The sequence below is a fragment of the Peromyscus californicus genome, unplaced genomic scaffold (genome assembly GCF_007827085.1).
Source record: "Peromyscus californicus insignis strain IS unplaced genomic scaffold, ASM782708v3 Scaffold_17__1_contigs__length_78620276, whole genome shotgun sequence".
Taxonomy (NCBI): domain Eukaryota; kingdom Metazoa; phylum Chordata; class Mammalia; order Rodentia; family Cricetidae; genus Peromyscus; species Peromyscus californicus.
In genome coordinates this window covers 58,339,298-58,357,679 of record NW_026294469.1, presented here as the reverse complement: position 1 = coordinate 58,357,679, position 18,382 = coordinate 58,339,298, and the positions used below count along the sequence as shown (strand labels likewise).

Here is an 18,382-nt window from a genome sequence, read left to right as displayed (position 1 = left end):
AACTGATTTTTTTTTTTTTTTGGTACAGGGCGAGAGTCAGGGGACCCAGTTTAACCTTTCTGCATGTGGTTTTCTAGTTTTCCCAACACAGGGAAGTAGAAATAGGGATACTGAAAGGAAGCAAAGAACAGGAGAGCATGAAAATGTTCAAAGTGGACTTGACAGGAAATGCCATTATGAAACCCATCACTGTGTACAACGAACATATGCTAATAAAAAGGAGGGAAGAAAAGTCCTCAGGTGGCATCCACAGTACAAACAGGGCCTGTTACCCTGGGGGTATCCTAACCGGGACAGGCACTCTCGAACTCTGTGAAGTACTTAAGGGATGTAAGGATGCTCACACAGAAGAGTGCCTGCTGGGGCAAAGTGGTAAGAAGTGCTGCAAAGCTGGACTTCGTGACGCCCCAGCCAGCGTATCGCCCACTGAAGGCTAGTGCAAGCCCTCTCTTTTTTTTGCTTCCACATTTTCCTCCCGGCTTCTCCTTTTCCCTCTCACAGAATTTCTGCTGGTGGTAAGGGAATGCAGCCTGCTATTATATTGTTCCTGCATACCATTATGCAAAAAGGAATAGCTGAGTCTCTGGTAGGCTTATTCTGAAGCAAAAGACTGGCGATATTTTTAGACAGTGACCATGTATCAAACCTTACATAGGGGGAACCAGGAAATGGGAAGCTGTCCTTTAAAAGTTTTTAGGCTAATGACTAATTAGAAGTCATTAGTCACATAAATAAATCGCTCATGGACATAAACTAGATTTGAAGAGCACTACCTCAGAGCAGACTCTGCAAGGCATACATTAGAAATGGCACGAGGACGACTGTTAACAAGAAGACACTTAGTGGCAAGTAAAATGATGTTCTGAAACTTCCAAGAACCAATGAATATGTATACGTTATGGCCACCAAATTACCAAGAACTGACGTGACTAACAGAGAAGCTGTTCAGGATGTGAAATTCCCACCCAAGGGTTTCTTGCCAATGTGGCCACAAATCAGGAAACTGCAATGATGAGAGAGAGCCAAGATAGAAGCCCTGAGCATCTTAGGAGCAGGACATAGAATGTAACGTGTGATGTTCGTTATAAAGAAAGGAAAAGGCAGTGTGGACTTGACTCATGAAAGATACCAGCTGTGGCCCCGAGAACTACAACCTTCAAAAGAAGCTGAAGTCTTGGCACAACTGGGTAATCTGTAAAGAAAATTAACCCAAAGCAGTGAAGGCAATGTACATGGGTCCTGAGGAAACCCAAACCGTCTCATCACCAGACTCAAGTTTAAAGAGACACATTGAATTCAAAGACACCAGGAATTTAAGAACATCAACTTGAAGCTATTTCCCTGTAGTTGTGTTTTTAGTAGCAGAGAGGGGAAAAAAAAAAAACCATTAGAATTTATTTTACATGCAGCAACCTGTTCAGGATAAAACTAGGAAATCAGAATTTTCTCACTTTAAAGATAAGAAAAACACTTACAGTTGTATATACAATCAATTGACTCTTTAACGTGGCTAAAAATCTCCTTTTTAGAAATATTTTGGGCAAAAACACTTCTGACCAAATTTGAAGAATACAGTTTTAACAGGAAACTGTTTTCACTTGAATCAGGTACAAATAATTTTATGGTGTGCAATTAGCATTAGGTCCAAATTTGTAGATTCAAAGGCACTTAAGTTTCACTAGAATACAGGTATCTTAAACGATACCGGAAATACTTCTAGGACAGGCCTTCCATTTGCTTTTCATCTGAGGCTTTACCTGCCAGGAAAAAACTGAGAAGTTTCTTCCTGTTCTGTTCACTTCATCAAAGTCCAATAAAGGAATTAAATGAAGCGACAGTATTATATACTGTTACCTAGATCTTGACCTAGTAATTGATTTGATATCCTTCTTGTCGTCATCTAATTTCTTGTCCTCAGAAGATTTTGTGTCTTGCAGGTTCTCATCTCCCTCATCATCAGATTTGATCTCGGAGCTGCCAGAAGACACACTCTGGCCCTGGAGACCTGGCGGCATTCCTATAGAAAAACGAAACAATAAAAAAAAAAAAAAAGAAACAGAGATCAGCTGATGTCCAGAATTCTATGCATAAGGGCATTCACCCCAGAAACTCGGAGCCTCCAGCCAGACAACCCATCCTGCTGATCCGGAATCCCGCCGTCACTCTCCTGTGCTGTCTGGTGAAGTTTCAGAAACGCACCTGTGGAAACAAGTTTTCCTTGCATCGGCTCTGAGGTTAAATTCTATTTTGCAATCTTTTGGAGTAGATGGTAATTTCACTGTCTACAAAACATCAACTTAATTGCAATGAAAATCATAATCATGAAAATCATACACCTCAATGTTCTGATTAAGAACCCGAGTAAATATCAGCTATTATATTGAGTTTCTTCCATATGCAATGATTTAATAGAAAAATGTCCTTAAAATATAATTCCCAGGGAGTACTCTAAATATGTGCAGTCAAGGCTTCAATAGATACCCTAATGATATTCTGAAATTAAGCTTCTCTTATGTTGGAGGAGTAATCAGCATTTCAAAAGGGTACCTATGGAAGGGGGTGCATTGCTCAGAGGAGAAATCTGGAATTTTAACTTATCTCCACTGCTAATGTTCACACAACATTTGAAAGATTACTTATTTGTTTGTATGTGTCTCTGTGAAAGTATACTCACATGTATGTGCCTGTGGACACACCTGTTCTCACAAGGAGGCCAGAAGAGGGCACCTGGTGTCCTTCTCTATTACTTTCTGCCTATTGCTTTGAGGCAGGATCTCTCCCTAAAACCTGGAACTCACGTTTTCTTGATTAGTCTGGAAGCCAGCAAGCTCCAGTGGTCCTCCTGTGTCCTCTCCCCAGGAAGTTAGGGTTATAGGTGTGTACAGAATTGCTCAGGTTGTTATGAGGATGCTGCCATTTAAACTCAGGTTCTTATTGTTGCTCGTCAAGCACTCTTAACCACTCCCTGGCCTTCATACTTCATTTAAAACATGACCTTAATGAAATCTATTTCTCAGGTTGATGTATATCTGTCACAAAGATCCTTCCATTTTATAATCTGTGTACTCTAAAAACTTGTGACTCAGAATTAAGTTTCATTGACCAGGAGCATCCTTACCATCTGGGAACCCTAAGCAATGCAGGGTCCCACTGCTACAGTATCCAGATCTGCATTTTAACTGGACTCTCAGGCTACAGTTTGAAAACCATATAACAAAGAGTAACAGAAAAGCCATGGGGTCACTATTGCTTGTCTAAAAGTGAGCTACATACCTGTATCTATAAAAAGTATTCAATATTTGTATCGGTTAACAACTGAAAGCTGGTTATAGCAATTCCCAAGGTAGCATTATCTTATTTATTTCAAACATGGAGAGAATGAGAAGACACCATAAGTGAACATTGTTCATCTGGCCCACAGGAAGTTGGACCCAGGTTTAGTCTTTGTAGAAAAAAGTTCCTTGGGGACATGAAAAGTCCTCGTAATGGGGAGGTGGGGGGAAACACACACCCACATTGTTACAGGGCTTGATCACTCCAGAGCAAAACACATCCAACCCAGTTCACTGTTTCCCTTTTTTCGTTTTTATTGCACGTACATTTCCTTCCATCTTAAACAACAACAACAACAATTTCCTTCCTATCCATTTGGAAACATCATTTTCAGGCCACAACTAACCATATTAGAGGAACTGAATGAGTCAAATGTGGAAATAGCTAAAATAAAATTTCCTCTCATCAGCCTGTTGTCTCATTCCCTACTGAAATGGGACTAGGCTATCAGAGGATGTCTGAGGAAGACAGTTACGGAGGTAACACAATTAGCCGGCCAAATTCTAGCTACTTTCCCATTATTGACCACTTTTGTACCGAATTTGGTCCTTGGTTTTCTGCCAGGGCCTCCAAGATGCTGCCAAGGACACTTGACATCAATGTGAAGTCTATTGTTTCGCAAAGGTCAGTATGCCTCCTGAGGTGACTTACCTCTGTAAGGGTCTTGGGGTGGGTTCAAGTCAGGGGAAGTTGCAGACTGGACAGGAAGCTGTGGAACCGGAACCTGGTTTGGCAGGAGAGAATGGCTTCCTCGCAGAGCCACGCCATCTTCACGGTGGGCCCCAACCTGAAACAATAAAAGCAACTAGAGTGCTGAGCCTGGCCTGGAGGGACTATTTTCCAGGGGTAGCTGGGACTTGCTGCAGCAAGGGTGGCCTGTGACAAGACATCCTCTCAATGCATTTCACTAGAGGGCGCTGAAGGACTGCTCATGCACCTACAGTTCTGCACAAAAAAAAAAAAAAAAAAAAAAAAAAAAAAACCAACACTTAACACTCAGTGAGATGCCATGCCTTACATCCAGTGACAAATATGGCAGAGTAGCTCAGGCAGGTAAAACGTCAAATTGTCTCCCAGGGTGCTGCAGTGGAGCGCACTGATTCGTACCCATCTGTCTTCTATCATGTCCGCCAACAGATCTGACAATTATCTTAATGCCCATATGCTTAATTGTGGGCTTCTCAATTCCCCCATTGCTATCGGAAATCCTACAGGAATTTCAATTTGGCATTCGACTTTCATTTCAGGGGATAAGATTCTCAGGCCTGCCATTTCTTTCCCCCCACAATGCCAGCTAAGTCTCTGACAGCAGAGGCTCAGGCAGTATGGGACCCAGCCCCTGCTCGGTACAAATATAATAAAATGTCACCTGGCTCCCCAAAACAGGCAGCCCATTCCAAATTAATGTTCACTGCGTTTCATCAGCTGCTGAGTCCCCAATCCAAAGGGGAACCGTTTCTGCCAATGCCACCACACCGGAAAATGTACCAATAAAGGTTTTATTAAACACACCAGTAATGCCATCATTGCTGTGTGAGGATGTTTGGACATTTTTCCAGCTTCCCCCCCATCTCCACTACTTGGATCCTAAAAAACGACACCATACTGTAAATACTCTTTATGCTTCCAAGAAAAAAAAATTATAGAGTTCAGTGTGGTTATTTGATTTAAAAAGAATACCACTGAGTTTTATGAAGTCGGACTGCCTGCGCTAGGGTTCAGAGACTGGCAGTGTGGTTGCTGACTCTGTAGCACTTGCCTTGGGGGAAAACCATTAAGCATTTGTAAACCAAGGGAACAGGAAGCACTCACATTTGCCTCTGCATTTCCAAGTGGCTACTTAGTCAGCCCACTATCCAGTGAGCATTTAAGCCAGACAGTGGGTCTAACTCTACAAAGCATTTGTCCATGAATTTATACTGCTGTGAATCAACATTTACTTTCCTAATACAAACAGAAAAAACACAAAGCAAAATCTTCAGTCTTTTACCACCATGTTTTAAATAATTATTTCTAAAGATGTGAAACAAAACTACCGTATCACTACTCAGAGCAGCCAAGGATTTTGTATCACCTTCACACATACACAGACCCTGCCAAACTATCCACATACTACACACACACACAGACAGACACATACACAGACACACACACACACACACACACACACACACACACACACACACACACACACTCCAAAGCAATAGAAAAGCAAACCGTTCGGGACAGGGAAGGAAGATCACATACATTCCTGTTAGTGTTTAGATTCAAAGCACAGCTGGAGCAGTAAAGAACTCCAAAGTCCTAAGTGTAAATGAGCATTTTGGCTGCAGCATGGGGCAGTTTAGTTCTGGGCACTAGGTGCCTGGATTCCCGTATTCAACAGGAACTTTCTGAATGGTAGTCACTGAGTTTCCAGAAGGCTTCTTCAGATGTACTATAAGACCCTGCTCACCTTCCCAAGCAGCCCATTCTGTTTTGAACACAGTTGCCATGGCAGTAGACCCCCCAGTGTCAGTACTGGAGTTCCACAGAAGGTAAGTTCTCTCTCTAGCCTAACCAGGCAGATGCATACCCAGCCTTTCTCTGAACTCAGATCTTCTCCTGCAGACAGGCCATGGCCACCTAGTCCTTCAAACACGTCTCACCTACACTTTATGCATTTTATTTTCCTTTGGAACAAAAATAGCAGTCACTTTCCAAGCAGGTTTTGATATGTCATTTTTACTTTGGAAACCCCAATGCATTAAGTATTTTGAATTTCCATAATGGATGATTCTACGAAGGAATCCCCAAAAGCGACTGCAGATTTGACCTCAGTGTAGATGAAGGCCCCTTTTCCTACACAACCATTCTACAAATGTGCACAAGCCTTCTCTAAAGGGCACCTGTGATAGAACTGAGGATGTTCTGTGTGGTTTTTATTTAAGACAGTCACTAAATGAGTATTTTCCCTTCTAGTTCCCATGAGAGGGAAAAAGGACTTACGACCCTTTACCTCGCTATCCTCCTCATCTCTGCGGGGTGTGAAAGTCGGGGCTAGAGAGTTAAAAGAGGAAGGCGGAGTCCCAGGGTCTCTGCTTTCTCTGTGAGACAGGAGTAGATGTCATAGGTCGCTCAAGTGCAAAAAATGATACAAGTGACACTTCAGGTCACAGAGAATAAGCCCCAGGCTTATCGTAAACAATTCTAATAGTATATGGAAAATAGTGCATAACACAATAGCTGTGCACAGCACTAAGCGCTTTAACCAAACACACTTGCATATTACACAAGACTGATGGCTGACGAAGCTCCAGGACCCTCAAGTCTCAAGCTAACTCTACTGACAATTACTTTTGTATTCATTATCTCTATTTTGTTCGGATCCTTTTGGGTTAACTCCTTTCCTGTACTACGGTGGGGACATACCAGAGGTTATATTTGAGAATAAAGTTGTCTCAAGCACATTTCTTTTTGGATTTTAGGGATGCTTGTCACTTTTGTTACTTTTGTCTTTTATAGATAATTCCAAATGTCAGTTACTTCCCATATGAGAAGCTGGGGTCAACGGTGCCTTTGATGGGTCGCTGTTTTCTTTGTAACTGTGTATTTTGGGTTACATGAAAAATCCAGCTCCATGTGGTAACGAGCTGGAGCCTGTGGCTGTGGGATAATATTCCAATTTGAAGAATTAACTTGGATTGTCTTCTTGACCACAGACAGCACGTCTCAACCCTATTTACTTTTCTTTTTAAAAACATCATCTCTAGTCACATACAAACAAGGCAGGTTGGTGGTGAAGGCTAGTGCAAACCCATTACAATTGCAGCTATTAAAACAGAGGGGCTGATACACACACACACACACACACACACACACACACACACACACACATATGTGCTCACGTGCACACAAGAGAGAGAGACAGAGAGACAGAGACAGACATTGACAGAGAGACAGAGACAGAGATCGACAGAGAGAGATCACTTTTCACATATGTATATATAAGTAGGAAAAAGATTCTTTAACCAATGAATTCATTATTACTATGATATATTTTGTATATTTTTAGAGAACTCTTATTTACTAAAACCCTGTTTTGATAAACTTCCATCTAGATTCAACAGAGTTAAAAGTAATTTGTGAGAATAGTTCATTTTTCTACTACTGAAAGAACTCTTTTCTCCGTAGCCATTGTAATATAGTTTGAGGTACTTACGTTAAAAGTGAAGGTTTACAATTAATTGATTTAATTACCGTTGACTGATCAGACACTATTTACCTAGTTCACATCTGTCAGTTTACAAGGTGCTATGGACAGAGAGATAAAAAACTCAGAGGGACGCCCGCCCTCAGGAGCTTACAACAATCCCTGTCAAACTTATGTAATGACCAATTTACTGGAGAGTTTTGACAGAATGAAACAGAAACTCATTTGAGCTCAAATAAAATAAAACTCATCATAAAGGGTTCTGTCAGTTGGGTTTGGGGCCCAGAGAAGCCTGAGAAACTAAAGCTGCCTCTTGTCTCTTCCAGGACACTTGTCCCACTTCTGCCTCTCTAGAGAACCTTGGCTTTCCCCTGGTTCTGGCCCTCCTGTCCACAGGTCATACTCTTCCTTAGCGTCCTAGGGAACATTCTTCCTGGCTCTGTACCTGCTGTGAGCATTTCCCAGTTCTGAGACTCAAGGCTCTCTGAAGGACCAGTTCCCCATTTTGAGGACAGCATGGATCAGATTCTGAGTAGACCACAATGTGCTCAGGTAGTTCAAGGGACATGGAGGGGAAACAAGGCTGCCTTGGCCTTGCTCCTTCTGCAGACCCGATAAATCATGGATGGTTTCTGCAGAGTAAGATCTAAGTCACTTCAGATCTCAGGTTAGAATATACACAAATTCTGACACAGCCATTAAAATTCTCTTGCCTCAGTTAATCATGGGGGATACTGAAACACATTTAGACAGGTATTAACTTTCTGAATCATACAAATACCATGTAATTTAAATAATCATGCTTTCTGAAGAACATCAGACGCCTTAAATTCATAGAACATAAATTCAAGGGACTAGCACAGTGGTTCTCAGCCTGTGAATCATGATCACTTCGGGGAGTCAAATGACCCTTTCACAGGGGTCACAGATCAGATATCCTGCCTATCAGCTATTTACAATTCATAACAATAGCAAAATTACAGTTATGAAGTAGCAACAAAATATTTTATGGTTGGGGGTCACCACAGCATGAAGAACTATTAAGGTTGCAGCATTAGGAAGGTTGAGAACCACTGGATTAGAGGGACATAGAAATCAGGTCAAACATTTCAGAGGAGAAATCTAAGGGTAAGAACAGCTGAGTGACTTACCCAACAACTAGTTGCAGAACTAGAAAAGATCTAAACTAACTCAGAAAGCTTATGATATTGAGCAATTTCACTAAGCATATGAATTACACCCAGGAGTGGGATGTGAGTTAAGGGGCACGTGGGGCTTACCTCCTGGAGCTTTTGTTAGAAAACTGTCTGTATATATACATATAAGCATAATACATTCAGAGGTACATATATGTATATACAAATACTACATGCATGTAAATACCTGTACATGCACAGATCCGAAGCATTTTATTTTTCTTTATTACAGGGGAAAAAAATCAGAGCTGACCATCTCAGGCCATAGCCAAACTGTCTAACTAAATTATAGAATTTAATATTTGCCATGACTCTTCCAATATAAACAGATTTAAAAGATAAGCAGTTTCAAATTAGGTGGCCACTGGCCAGGCGGATTTTACTCAGGGACGCGAGGTGCATCTCGGTAAACACCCCTTGTCCTTATCCTCAAGCGAACAACAAACACCACAAACAAAAAAGACATTCAGTGTTTTTGCTCTCTTTGTTTCCAGGGAGTATTGTGAAAGTAATTATTCTGTTGTATTTAAGAGGTCTATTTCATGGATGGGAAAATGTATTAAATTTCATTTGGCAGTTATTCAATTCTAGTTAATGTTATCGCCAGAGATAACTGCTTCCAAACAGGCTTTCAGACACTAGCCCCCCCCCCCACTCTACCATAATCCTTCTAAAAGAGCAGGATGGGGACTTTTGGCAAACATCAACCATCCATGTCTAGACCTACGTAACAATGGCACAAAACCAGATATGTTAAAGGAACATTTTGGTTTACTGAAAACCGATGTTTGTCACTGATGGCTTCCGGCTTTCAGAAAGTACGAAAGGAACAAGAAAAGTAGGTCAAAAAGATGTCTGATTTCTTTCTTTGACTCTTCTCTCATGTTTCTTCAAGCACAAACACACACACACACACACACACACACACACACACACACACACACACACACACACACATTGGGGTGGTTCCCTGCCATTATGACATATTGACATGGCAAACATTTTTGGTGTTTCATGGTAATCTCCCCGTGAAATGTCATTTATATGTGACAGTTAAAGGATACTCAATTTCAGCTTCCATCACCTTGCTAGATCTCTGTCATAGTAGAGGAAAGCAAACTTATCTTCTCCTATGTGCAGCATCCCATTTATGCCAAAAGTGCATCCTTTAAGGAGGTAGAAATTGGATGGAAAAATTTTAGCAGTTCATAGATGGAGCTGAAAGCTCATAAAAGGCCAGCAGAGGATCAATACTGTGAGGAATACACCAAAGACCCGGGGTCTTGTAGAAAACAAGATGGAACTCTAAAAGCCAATCATTGTAGGAGAAATTTCTAACATCCAAGATATCCTTTAACCACAAATATAATTTCCTATTTGCTCAGTTTTAAAAATCAGACTTTTTTTTTAAAATAATAACCACATAATTAAAAATTTCTCACTGAAAGCAGGTTAGGGTCCAGTTCCTCTGTTTGCCTTGACTCTTTTAATGTTACTGGGAGATGATTTCACAGTTCTCATGAGAATATTCAATTGTTTTTTTTGTCCAGAAATCTCACAGCTTTAATTACAGTTTGTCTGAAATTTAGTGTGATTCATTTTTGTGTAATTCTTAGAGATTTATTTAATGCTTATTCTCCAGAATAATTTTCAAGGTGATTTAAAAATTTGAAGATTGATTTAATTTATATGTGTGAGTGTTTTGCCAGCATTCACATATACGGACCACATGCATGTAGAGCCCACGAAGTCCAAGAGAAGATTCAGGTCCCCAAGGATTAGAGTTACAAATGATTGTGAGCCACTGTATAGGTGTTGGGAATCAAACCACTGAGCCATCTGTCCAGCCCCTTCAAAATGATTTACACAGAGTCTAACCAATTGTGGCTTTAGTAGTGCGTATCTGTTATGTGACCAACTACACCAAGCTCCTGGACCAGCCATCAAAATGGTTATAATGAATGATTCTGTGATATGTTTCCAAAGATGTAAACTGAGGAAAGCTGAATTCAGTTCCTTTTTCTTTTTTAAGTCCTATGTGGTGGAACCGTTTCATTTCTTCTTCTGTATTCTCACTCTCCTCTGCTTCCAACTCTCTTTACCTCATTTCCTCCGATGGGGGTGACATCTGGACGCCATGTTCCAAGTCAGAACTGTGGGGGAGCTAGGGGAGCCCAGTCCACCCCTGTTCCAGGCAGCAGGCTACTAAATCTACTGTATGGAACTGAAGTTGACCCAGCTGTAGTGAGTCACGCCCATGTAGCATGGGGATTACAGTGAAGACCTGCAGTTATCTGTAAGCAGCTTTTTTTGCTTGTTTGGAAGCCAATGGAACACTTTTATATACACTGGTAACTGCAGATCCCCGAAGTATACCTGTGTGTGCACGCTCTTGCAGCTGACTGCCCTGTCAACTCTCTGGAGCCACACAGACTGCCTGTTACTGGAGGCATTCTATGACCCAGCTTTTAGTTAAGGTTTCCTTCTCTGTGCGAAGCTGGGGCACTAAGTGCCTGTGTAAAGAGCAGACCAAGTCCTGAGGAAACGCATATTACTGACATAGACAGAGGGCCTTGTCAAAGAACCGTGCTTCAGATCCATGGGGATGGCCAAGCCTTCCAGCCACGGGGAAACTCAGAGTGATGGCCAAACCTCTCTCTGGTCTAAGTGTGAATGCTGACAACGTGTGCAAGTTGGATGTTTATGACTGATGAGTGTGTACAAAAACTAGCAACGACAGTGTCCTCCTCCCAGATATTCCTGTCCCGATACTGCTCACCTACAGACACCGACTGGGACTAGCTAACTCCTCCCTCTGTGCTGTACATTATAAACATGCAGAGTCTCTGGTTGGTACTGTACGTGGTACTGCTCCATCAGAGCAAACATTACCCATCTGATCCCAGGTTGTATGTCTACGTCTGTTCTTTCTTTTGTGCTTGTCCTTTCCTAACTCCCTCTCTGCTTCAGCTAGGTTTCCAGTACCACGCTGTGCGGGACGAGGCGCCTAACAAACGCCTATAGTAAACATCTGTAGAAGGAACAAAAACAGAAAGAAATTTGCCTATTTGATCGAAATGTATCTTTTCCATCTCTTTGTAAATCTTCATCTTTGGAATGCTATATTCTTTCCCCAGGATTTAGCCCCTTAGTAAGGTTCAGTACAGTTAGTGCTCTATGGACCAAATCTATGACTTCCATCTTCTGGGGACTATCTCAGTGTTCTCTTATTTTTTAAATTGATCAATCTGAATCTTTTGCTATCTACTCATGGCTCCTCATCTGTTGGGCTTCCTCCAACATTACTGTGGGCCAAGGACTACTGTGGATTAGTCTCTTCTCTCGACAGCTTCTGTTTCATCAGATCCATAGCCATCGCCTCATCTCTAGGCCCTTCAAGACAGTGCTGATCGCCATAATTCTGCACTTTGCCATTGCCTTGCTGGGCCTAGGGAGAATCCTTCTCTGATTGAGTCATTAAAGGCACCACACATAAAATACATTCAAGGACACTGTCAGATGGCACTGGGCACAGACTTCAAACTTTGCTATGCATAAAGCCAATGCTTGCCTTGGGTTGTGAATGCCACATGGTCAGGGCCTGGGTCCAGATCACAGGACATCACTATCATTACAGTATGCAGGTAGATGTTCCCTAAACACCAATGATGGTACACATGGCACATATCCAGCAGAAGAGGTCTGACATTTATAACCTTTGATAATGTCAAATATCCATTTTTGTATGTTTCTGTCTAATAATAAGCATTCCATTTAACTTAGCATATGCCTTTCCCATGTCCATATGCAAGGCACTCTTTAGGTACCCAGAGGAAAAAAGAATAACAAAAGACTGACATGTATTACTTAGCAGACACATTATAATGGTGGCATAATATCATTATGATATAAGACAAAATAAGACGGATGTCTTACAAGAGAACAAGGTCACAGAGGGTTTTAACGGATGATGAAGTCATATCTATTTGGGAAAACCAGGGCAACTGAGATAAGTTTAGAAGGACAGGGAGGATTTTGACTGCAGTTCTCTAAACCTATCTGTAATAGTCTGATATTTGACACTAATTACATAATCTCCCAGCTGTAATGGGAAATTTATATTTTTACATCAATAAATGGCATTAGACAGTCTCTCTGTCTCTCTGTCTCTGTCTGTCTCTTTCTGTGTGTGTGTGTGTGTGTGTGTGTGTGTGTGTGTGTGTGTGTGTGTGTGTGTATGTGTGTCTGTGTCTGTGTGTGTGTCTGTGTCTGTCTGTCTCTCAGCACACAAAGACCGCTAACGGCTGTGTGTTAACATGTGTTTTCATATTGTCAGATTACATATCTCTGACAAAAAGCAGATTTTTGTGCAGACCATTCTAAAGCTCAACAAGTCTGCTACAAAGTGAACACACAGGGCATTCTGGACACACATGGCACCTCACTGTATGCGCATATTATTGGCTCAAATGATTCACTCTTATTTAACTGCACTGAAGCCTTTCATCTCCCAGCTATACAGTAATGGTTTCCATATGACCAGTGGCTGCTATAAATAAGATCAAAAGCAAAAGAAAGGATTTAATAAAAGAAAATGACATTAAGAGGAGCATTAAATCAAGAAAAAAATGCCAATATCCATTTTTTTTTTTAAATCTTTCCTCTTTTGAGACCAAAGGATAACGAAGTACTAAAGCCCCTTGCTGAAAGTTTCATGGAGGGTCACCTGCAAAGAGCAGGTGCGGAGAAAGTCGACCTGTCTGACCATCGCAAAGATACAGCTAAGTACGGAGAAAGGGATGGGTAGGGGCAGAACGGCCCCTTTTGAGTCCTGACGGAGAAGTGGCACCAGCCTCATCAGCTGGTTTGGTATTGTGAAGGCTATGGCGGAATTGTCAACAGCAAAAGCTTTCCATCTCTCTGTCCCTTTGTGTCCTAGTTAATGGGGACAGACTTTTTGGTAATCCTGAGCTTCTCAGAGAATCATAACATTGCTCAACTCTAGTACATGTGTTCTGAGAAAGGAAGTTTTTTTTGGCAAGGCAGATTTGATATACAGAGCCAACTTCCCAAACAAATTTTCTTCTAGTTCTTAAAAAAAAAAAAAAAAAAAAAAGTTTACAATGTTAATCTCAGTTCCCGACTGGATAAACAGCTGCTAATAACTGCTGCTCCCAAAGGAGGGGGCCTGTTTCCCTCATCCTCGGGGTAGTGGGTACCTGCCCTGCCCTGATTTCTACTGGCTCCTCATGTTTCTTGTTTGATCTTTTTTCAAAACCGCTTCAGTGTGGATTTTGCCAAGTGGGTTTCATTTGTCCCTTAGATAGTATCCAAAACAAACAAAACAACAACAACCCCCTCCCCGCAAGACCCAGGCAGTTGGGCCGTGACTTGTTTAAAATAGTAGTTATTTCACTAGTGGTGTATTTAAAGAGGAAATTCAAGCACTTAAAACCTCCGAGGAGCAGAGGAACCTCAGATCCTTGGAACTGTAGCCCTGGAGAGGAAATGACCATTTTGGATTCCTTCATACTGAGCTAATTATTCACTCAAGGGCTAGCTGTGTTCAAAGATTCTCAGTTTCTAACAGTATTGCTAATGCGATTACTTACTTAGACCGGTTGGTTGGTGTCCTCTACATAGAGGAGCAAACTTCAACACTTTTTCCTCTAAGAGGAAGTCCCCTGCAGCAGATTCCTGAGCCAGCCAGCCGGCCCCTGGCAGTTTTCTCACTTGTCCAAGAACACCTGCCTCAACAGTGACCTCAGTTCTGTATCTCAAGATTCAGACAGTTCTCAAAACAGCTTTTAAAACAAACCCCAGCTGTTTCTCATCTAGTCTACAGGGGGAAAATTGGGCAGCTTACAGAAACATTACCCAGAGACTACTATTCTCCAATAACTTTCGCACACTTGCAGCTCCACACCAGAGCTGCGTGTGTGCAGAAGCTGGGGAGCAGGCGCATGTGAAAGGAAAATGTGCAAACTCGGTTCTGTGGCTTTTCACAATACATCCAATTAGCTGCTTTCAAGGGCGTGTGGCTATTGTACGGCAATGCTTCCCCTTGCTAATATTGGACAGATCTTTTGGCTAAACTCAGCTTTACAGTTCTTGGGTAATTTATGGGTAGAGGGGAAGCTAGAATTAAGCACAACTGTGAATGTCAACCAATTAGGTCTGACAGAAAATGCAGCTTCCCACCTTTCAGTTTTTAACCCCAAAGCTGATGTTTCTTGAAACCCTCGAGAACCAGTTTTGTTTTGTTTTTCATTTTTTTTTAAACAAACACATGTTTTCTAACCAGCTAGGATACTTTTGATTTGAAAAATTTACAGCCACAATAAAAGTTAAACTAACACAGCGGCCATGGAATTTGAAGAAATATAAAATGGCCAAGGCCTAGTCTTGGCTTTTAAACGGTGCCAAGCTACACCAGTATTTTCTGTTTTGGTATGAATGACATAACCAAATTACTTCATGAACTGCTACTTTAATTCCCAAGGGTGGAAAATTCCATGAGTTAATTTAATTTGGATGTAAAAAAATATACATGAAAACTCACTCTTCCTGTGGGCCCTCATGTGCAGTGCTCCAACCAATTGCTGGAGCTGCTGCTCTGGGGAGGAGGAGCTTGGAGCAGCCTGGGCTACCAGCTGCAAGGCCAGACCATCAGGCAATTTCCTTATTGCCCTTTGAGCACATAAGCTCCTTTCTTTCTTTTTAATTTTTTTTTTTAAAAATCATGTTTATGCTCTGGCTTAGCAATGACTTCTCTAGCATGCTCCTGTGGAACTGTTAAAATCCTGCGTGGACTCTGGCCTAAGTTCAGTCTTTTCCTAGTTTGATCACTATTTGTGACACTCTGTAATTCTACCCTGTCCTAAGGCTAGAGGCGTGTACATTACTGTAGGTAGGCCAGGACAGGTTCCCATGAAATCCTAGACTCCCACGCCTCTAAGTGCCCCCACTGCATCTATAGCAAGCCGAGGTGCAAGGAGTGAATGAAGATGTGGGGCTGGAAACGTGCATAATGTACGCTTTGCTCTCCAGAAGGCTCTGCTCTGAGAAAGCAGAGGTCATGCTACAGTTTGGTTTGTTTTTTTTTTTTTCTTCTTCTTCTTCTTCTTTTTACAATGCAAGGATTGCTCATATGCCAAATTATGGGCAGTTTAACATTGTGTTCTCACATTTAATAAAAAAGATGACGAGGGTACTGAAAGCATTTGCTTGTCTTTTCCTCTATTATTTAAGAAGAAAACAACCAACATTGAAAGTATGATGGAGCTACAGGGTTAGTTTTAAATGTGTATTTCCTTTTCCCATATAAAAATGGGGAATAGGGAAAGGTGTTAAAAGTTTATTTGCTCATAGCACGTGGCTACAGGATTTGTTTGATCAGGGGTCTGGGTTTCACATCTAAGTAGAGGGACTGACATTTTCCATGTCATGAGACCTGAATTTGAATAAAACAACTCTGGGAGATCGAAGAGAATGTACCCAATGGAACGTGTGGTGGTGTATATGGGGTTGGCGTTCTAGCCAGTGCTCTTGAGGTGACACGTGAGCTTAAGGACTCTACTGGTGAACTAATAATCCCTGGTTGAGAGAATTTTGTAAAGTTTCTTTTCTTCTCTTTGTTTCCTTACAGTTTCCTTTAAAAGTGTGACAGGAAAATTGAAGAAAAATCTTTCAGTTGGGGTTACTAATCTACTCTCAGGAATATTTAATAATCGAGGAGATTAGCAGAGACGGGGGAATTCTAGAGACAGGCAACGATCCTGATTTTAAAAATAAAAACCCTCAGTAATAGAGTCATGGCTGAACTATGATGCTGAAGATTACGATCCTTGCTGAGATTCAACAGCAGGCTCGTTAACACACAGGGTCTACGTGCTCTGCAAGGCAGCAATGGTTCCATGAACTCAGTTTGGTTTAACCAAGACTAAGTTCCTCTAGATGAATCCCATTTCCTCAATCACGGTGGTGGTGATGGTGGGGTTGTATGCCTGGACTCTTACAGCAACAGGATGGACATTGTAAACAGAGGCTGCATGAACAGAATTAGGGGGTAGAACTGGCTGTAACAGAAAACTCCAAGACCAGGAACCAGTGTGGAGAGAATGAATGTTCTCTTGAGCCTCAGGGCTTTCTGGTCCATGTCCTTTCCTGGCCAACGTTTTTATTAGTGACTTTGATGTGGACTTTAAAGGAACCCATCACATCTGCAGACAACAGAGCTGGCAGAGGATGTAACTGAATGAGGACATGAAGTAGACCTATAGACGGGAGACAGACGGAAGGCTGGAATATGAAATCCGAAGGGGTTATGTGAAGTTCTGGACAAATACAGCATGAAGGACACCAGGGCAGAGTCATCACAGAAGCTTGCTTATGGTTTATAGATTGCAGGTTCAGTATGTGTCAGCAGGATTGTGAAGGCATGGCTATTAGCCAATAAGACTTGCTAGACAGAACGAGTAGGATGCAGGAGAGGATGTATTTTCACTAGTCTACCCTGAAAATGCCTTGAGTACCACATTCAGACTGAGATTCCAAACACTAAAAGTTCCTAAACGTGGAAAGGGAATCTTTGATAAAAGTTCCTAGGGTGTGTACTGGGTTGGACGTGGGAGCAATTCCAGTGGGCACAAACACACTGCATGGGCAGGCAGGTGTGGGTCAGGCAAAGGTAAAATTTGCAACCTGTTGATACAAACAGGTTTTACAGAGGAGGGGGAGGAGCTGATCAACACTTTGGCAGATAATTTGTAGGAAGGTTAGAATTAAGAAGACATTTAAAGTCGCTGGGATTCTACAGCAATGACTGTACATACATGAAACATGTGCTTGAGCACATGTAGAACTTTATGAAGTCGAAATCTGCAAAGACTTAAGGTGCTGAAGCCTCTGCTCACCACTTGTCAGACAAAGTTCCTAATTTCTATGTTTGCTAAGATGACCTGCCAGGAAATGCTACCAAGGTAGCAGAGCCATAGTACCCACTGGGTGTTCCATGTTGTGGTTCAGAATGACTGCCAGAGCTAAAGAGACTCCTAAGCACAAGGAATAGAGTGGTTTCATAGTTTTGAAAGTGTTAGGGGACTGGGTGAAAGGGAAGTGTACTGTATAGGATGTGGTAGGAAGGACACTAGGACCAGGGCTGTAGCTCAGTGGTAGAACACTTGCCAAGCATGTATAGGCCCTAGGTCCAACCCCTAGTGTTATTTTAAAAAAGGAAAAAAAAAATGCTGGTGCAGTTGCTGGCCTTTCTGTTTTAAAGCCTAGCTCAGCCTTTAATTAGCCAAGCAAGCATGGTTGAATCGCTTCCCTTTTCTAGGTCTCAGTCTTTAGTAGCAAAACAATGGCAATGGGCTGACTTTCCAGCTGCTTTCAGAATCTAAAATTCAATAATCCAAACTCAACTGTGCAAGCAGAAGCAGATTGTTTGTCCATGAAGTCTTACATCCTTTAAGTTCCTACATGCTCCATGCCAGCTAAAGAAAGATTATTGCTCCCTCAACAGAAGCTAATTGAATACTTTTTAAAATAAAAAATAAAACTCACAGGAGAGAAGGAAATGGAGCTAAGCTTTACTTGCATCAGAGGTTTTTAAAACGTATTCCACAATTCCACCTGGGCTGAGGGGTCCAATGTAGAGGCT

General features: G+C 41.7%; 1 protein-coding gene across 23 annotated transcripts in view; it reads right to left on the bottom strand.

The window, feature by feature from the left end:
* Nucleotides 1-18,382, bottom strand: part of Tcf4 (transcription factor 4) — a 347,519-nt gene that overhangs the window by 7,702 nt on the left and 321,435 nt on the right. For 18 of the 23 annotated variants that reach the window (XM_052742440.1, XM_052742441.1, XM_052742439.1 and 15 more), the window contains 2 exons: nt 3,985-4,120; nt 1,855-2,017 (listed from right to left, as the gene is read on the bottom strand). In XM_052742440.1, the coding sequence (XP_052598400.1) occupies nt 1,855-2,017; nt 3,985-4,120 (299 nt within the window). The remainder of the gene's footprint in view (nt 1-1,854; nt 2,018-3,984; nt 4,121-18,382) is intronic. The other 5 variants (XM_052742430.1, XM_052742436.1, XM_052742437.1 and 2 more) reach the window with 1 other exon arrangement.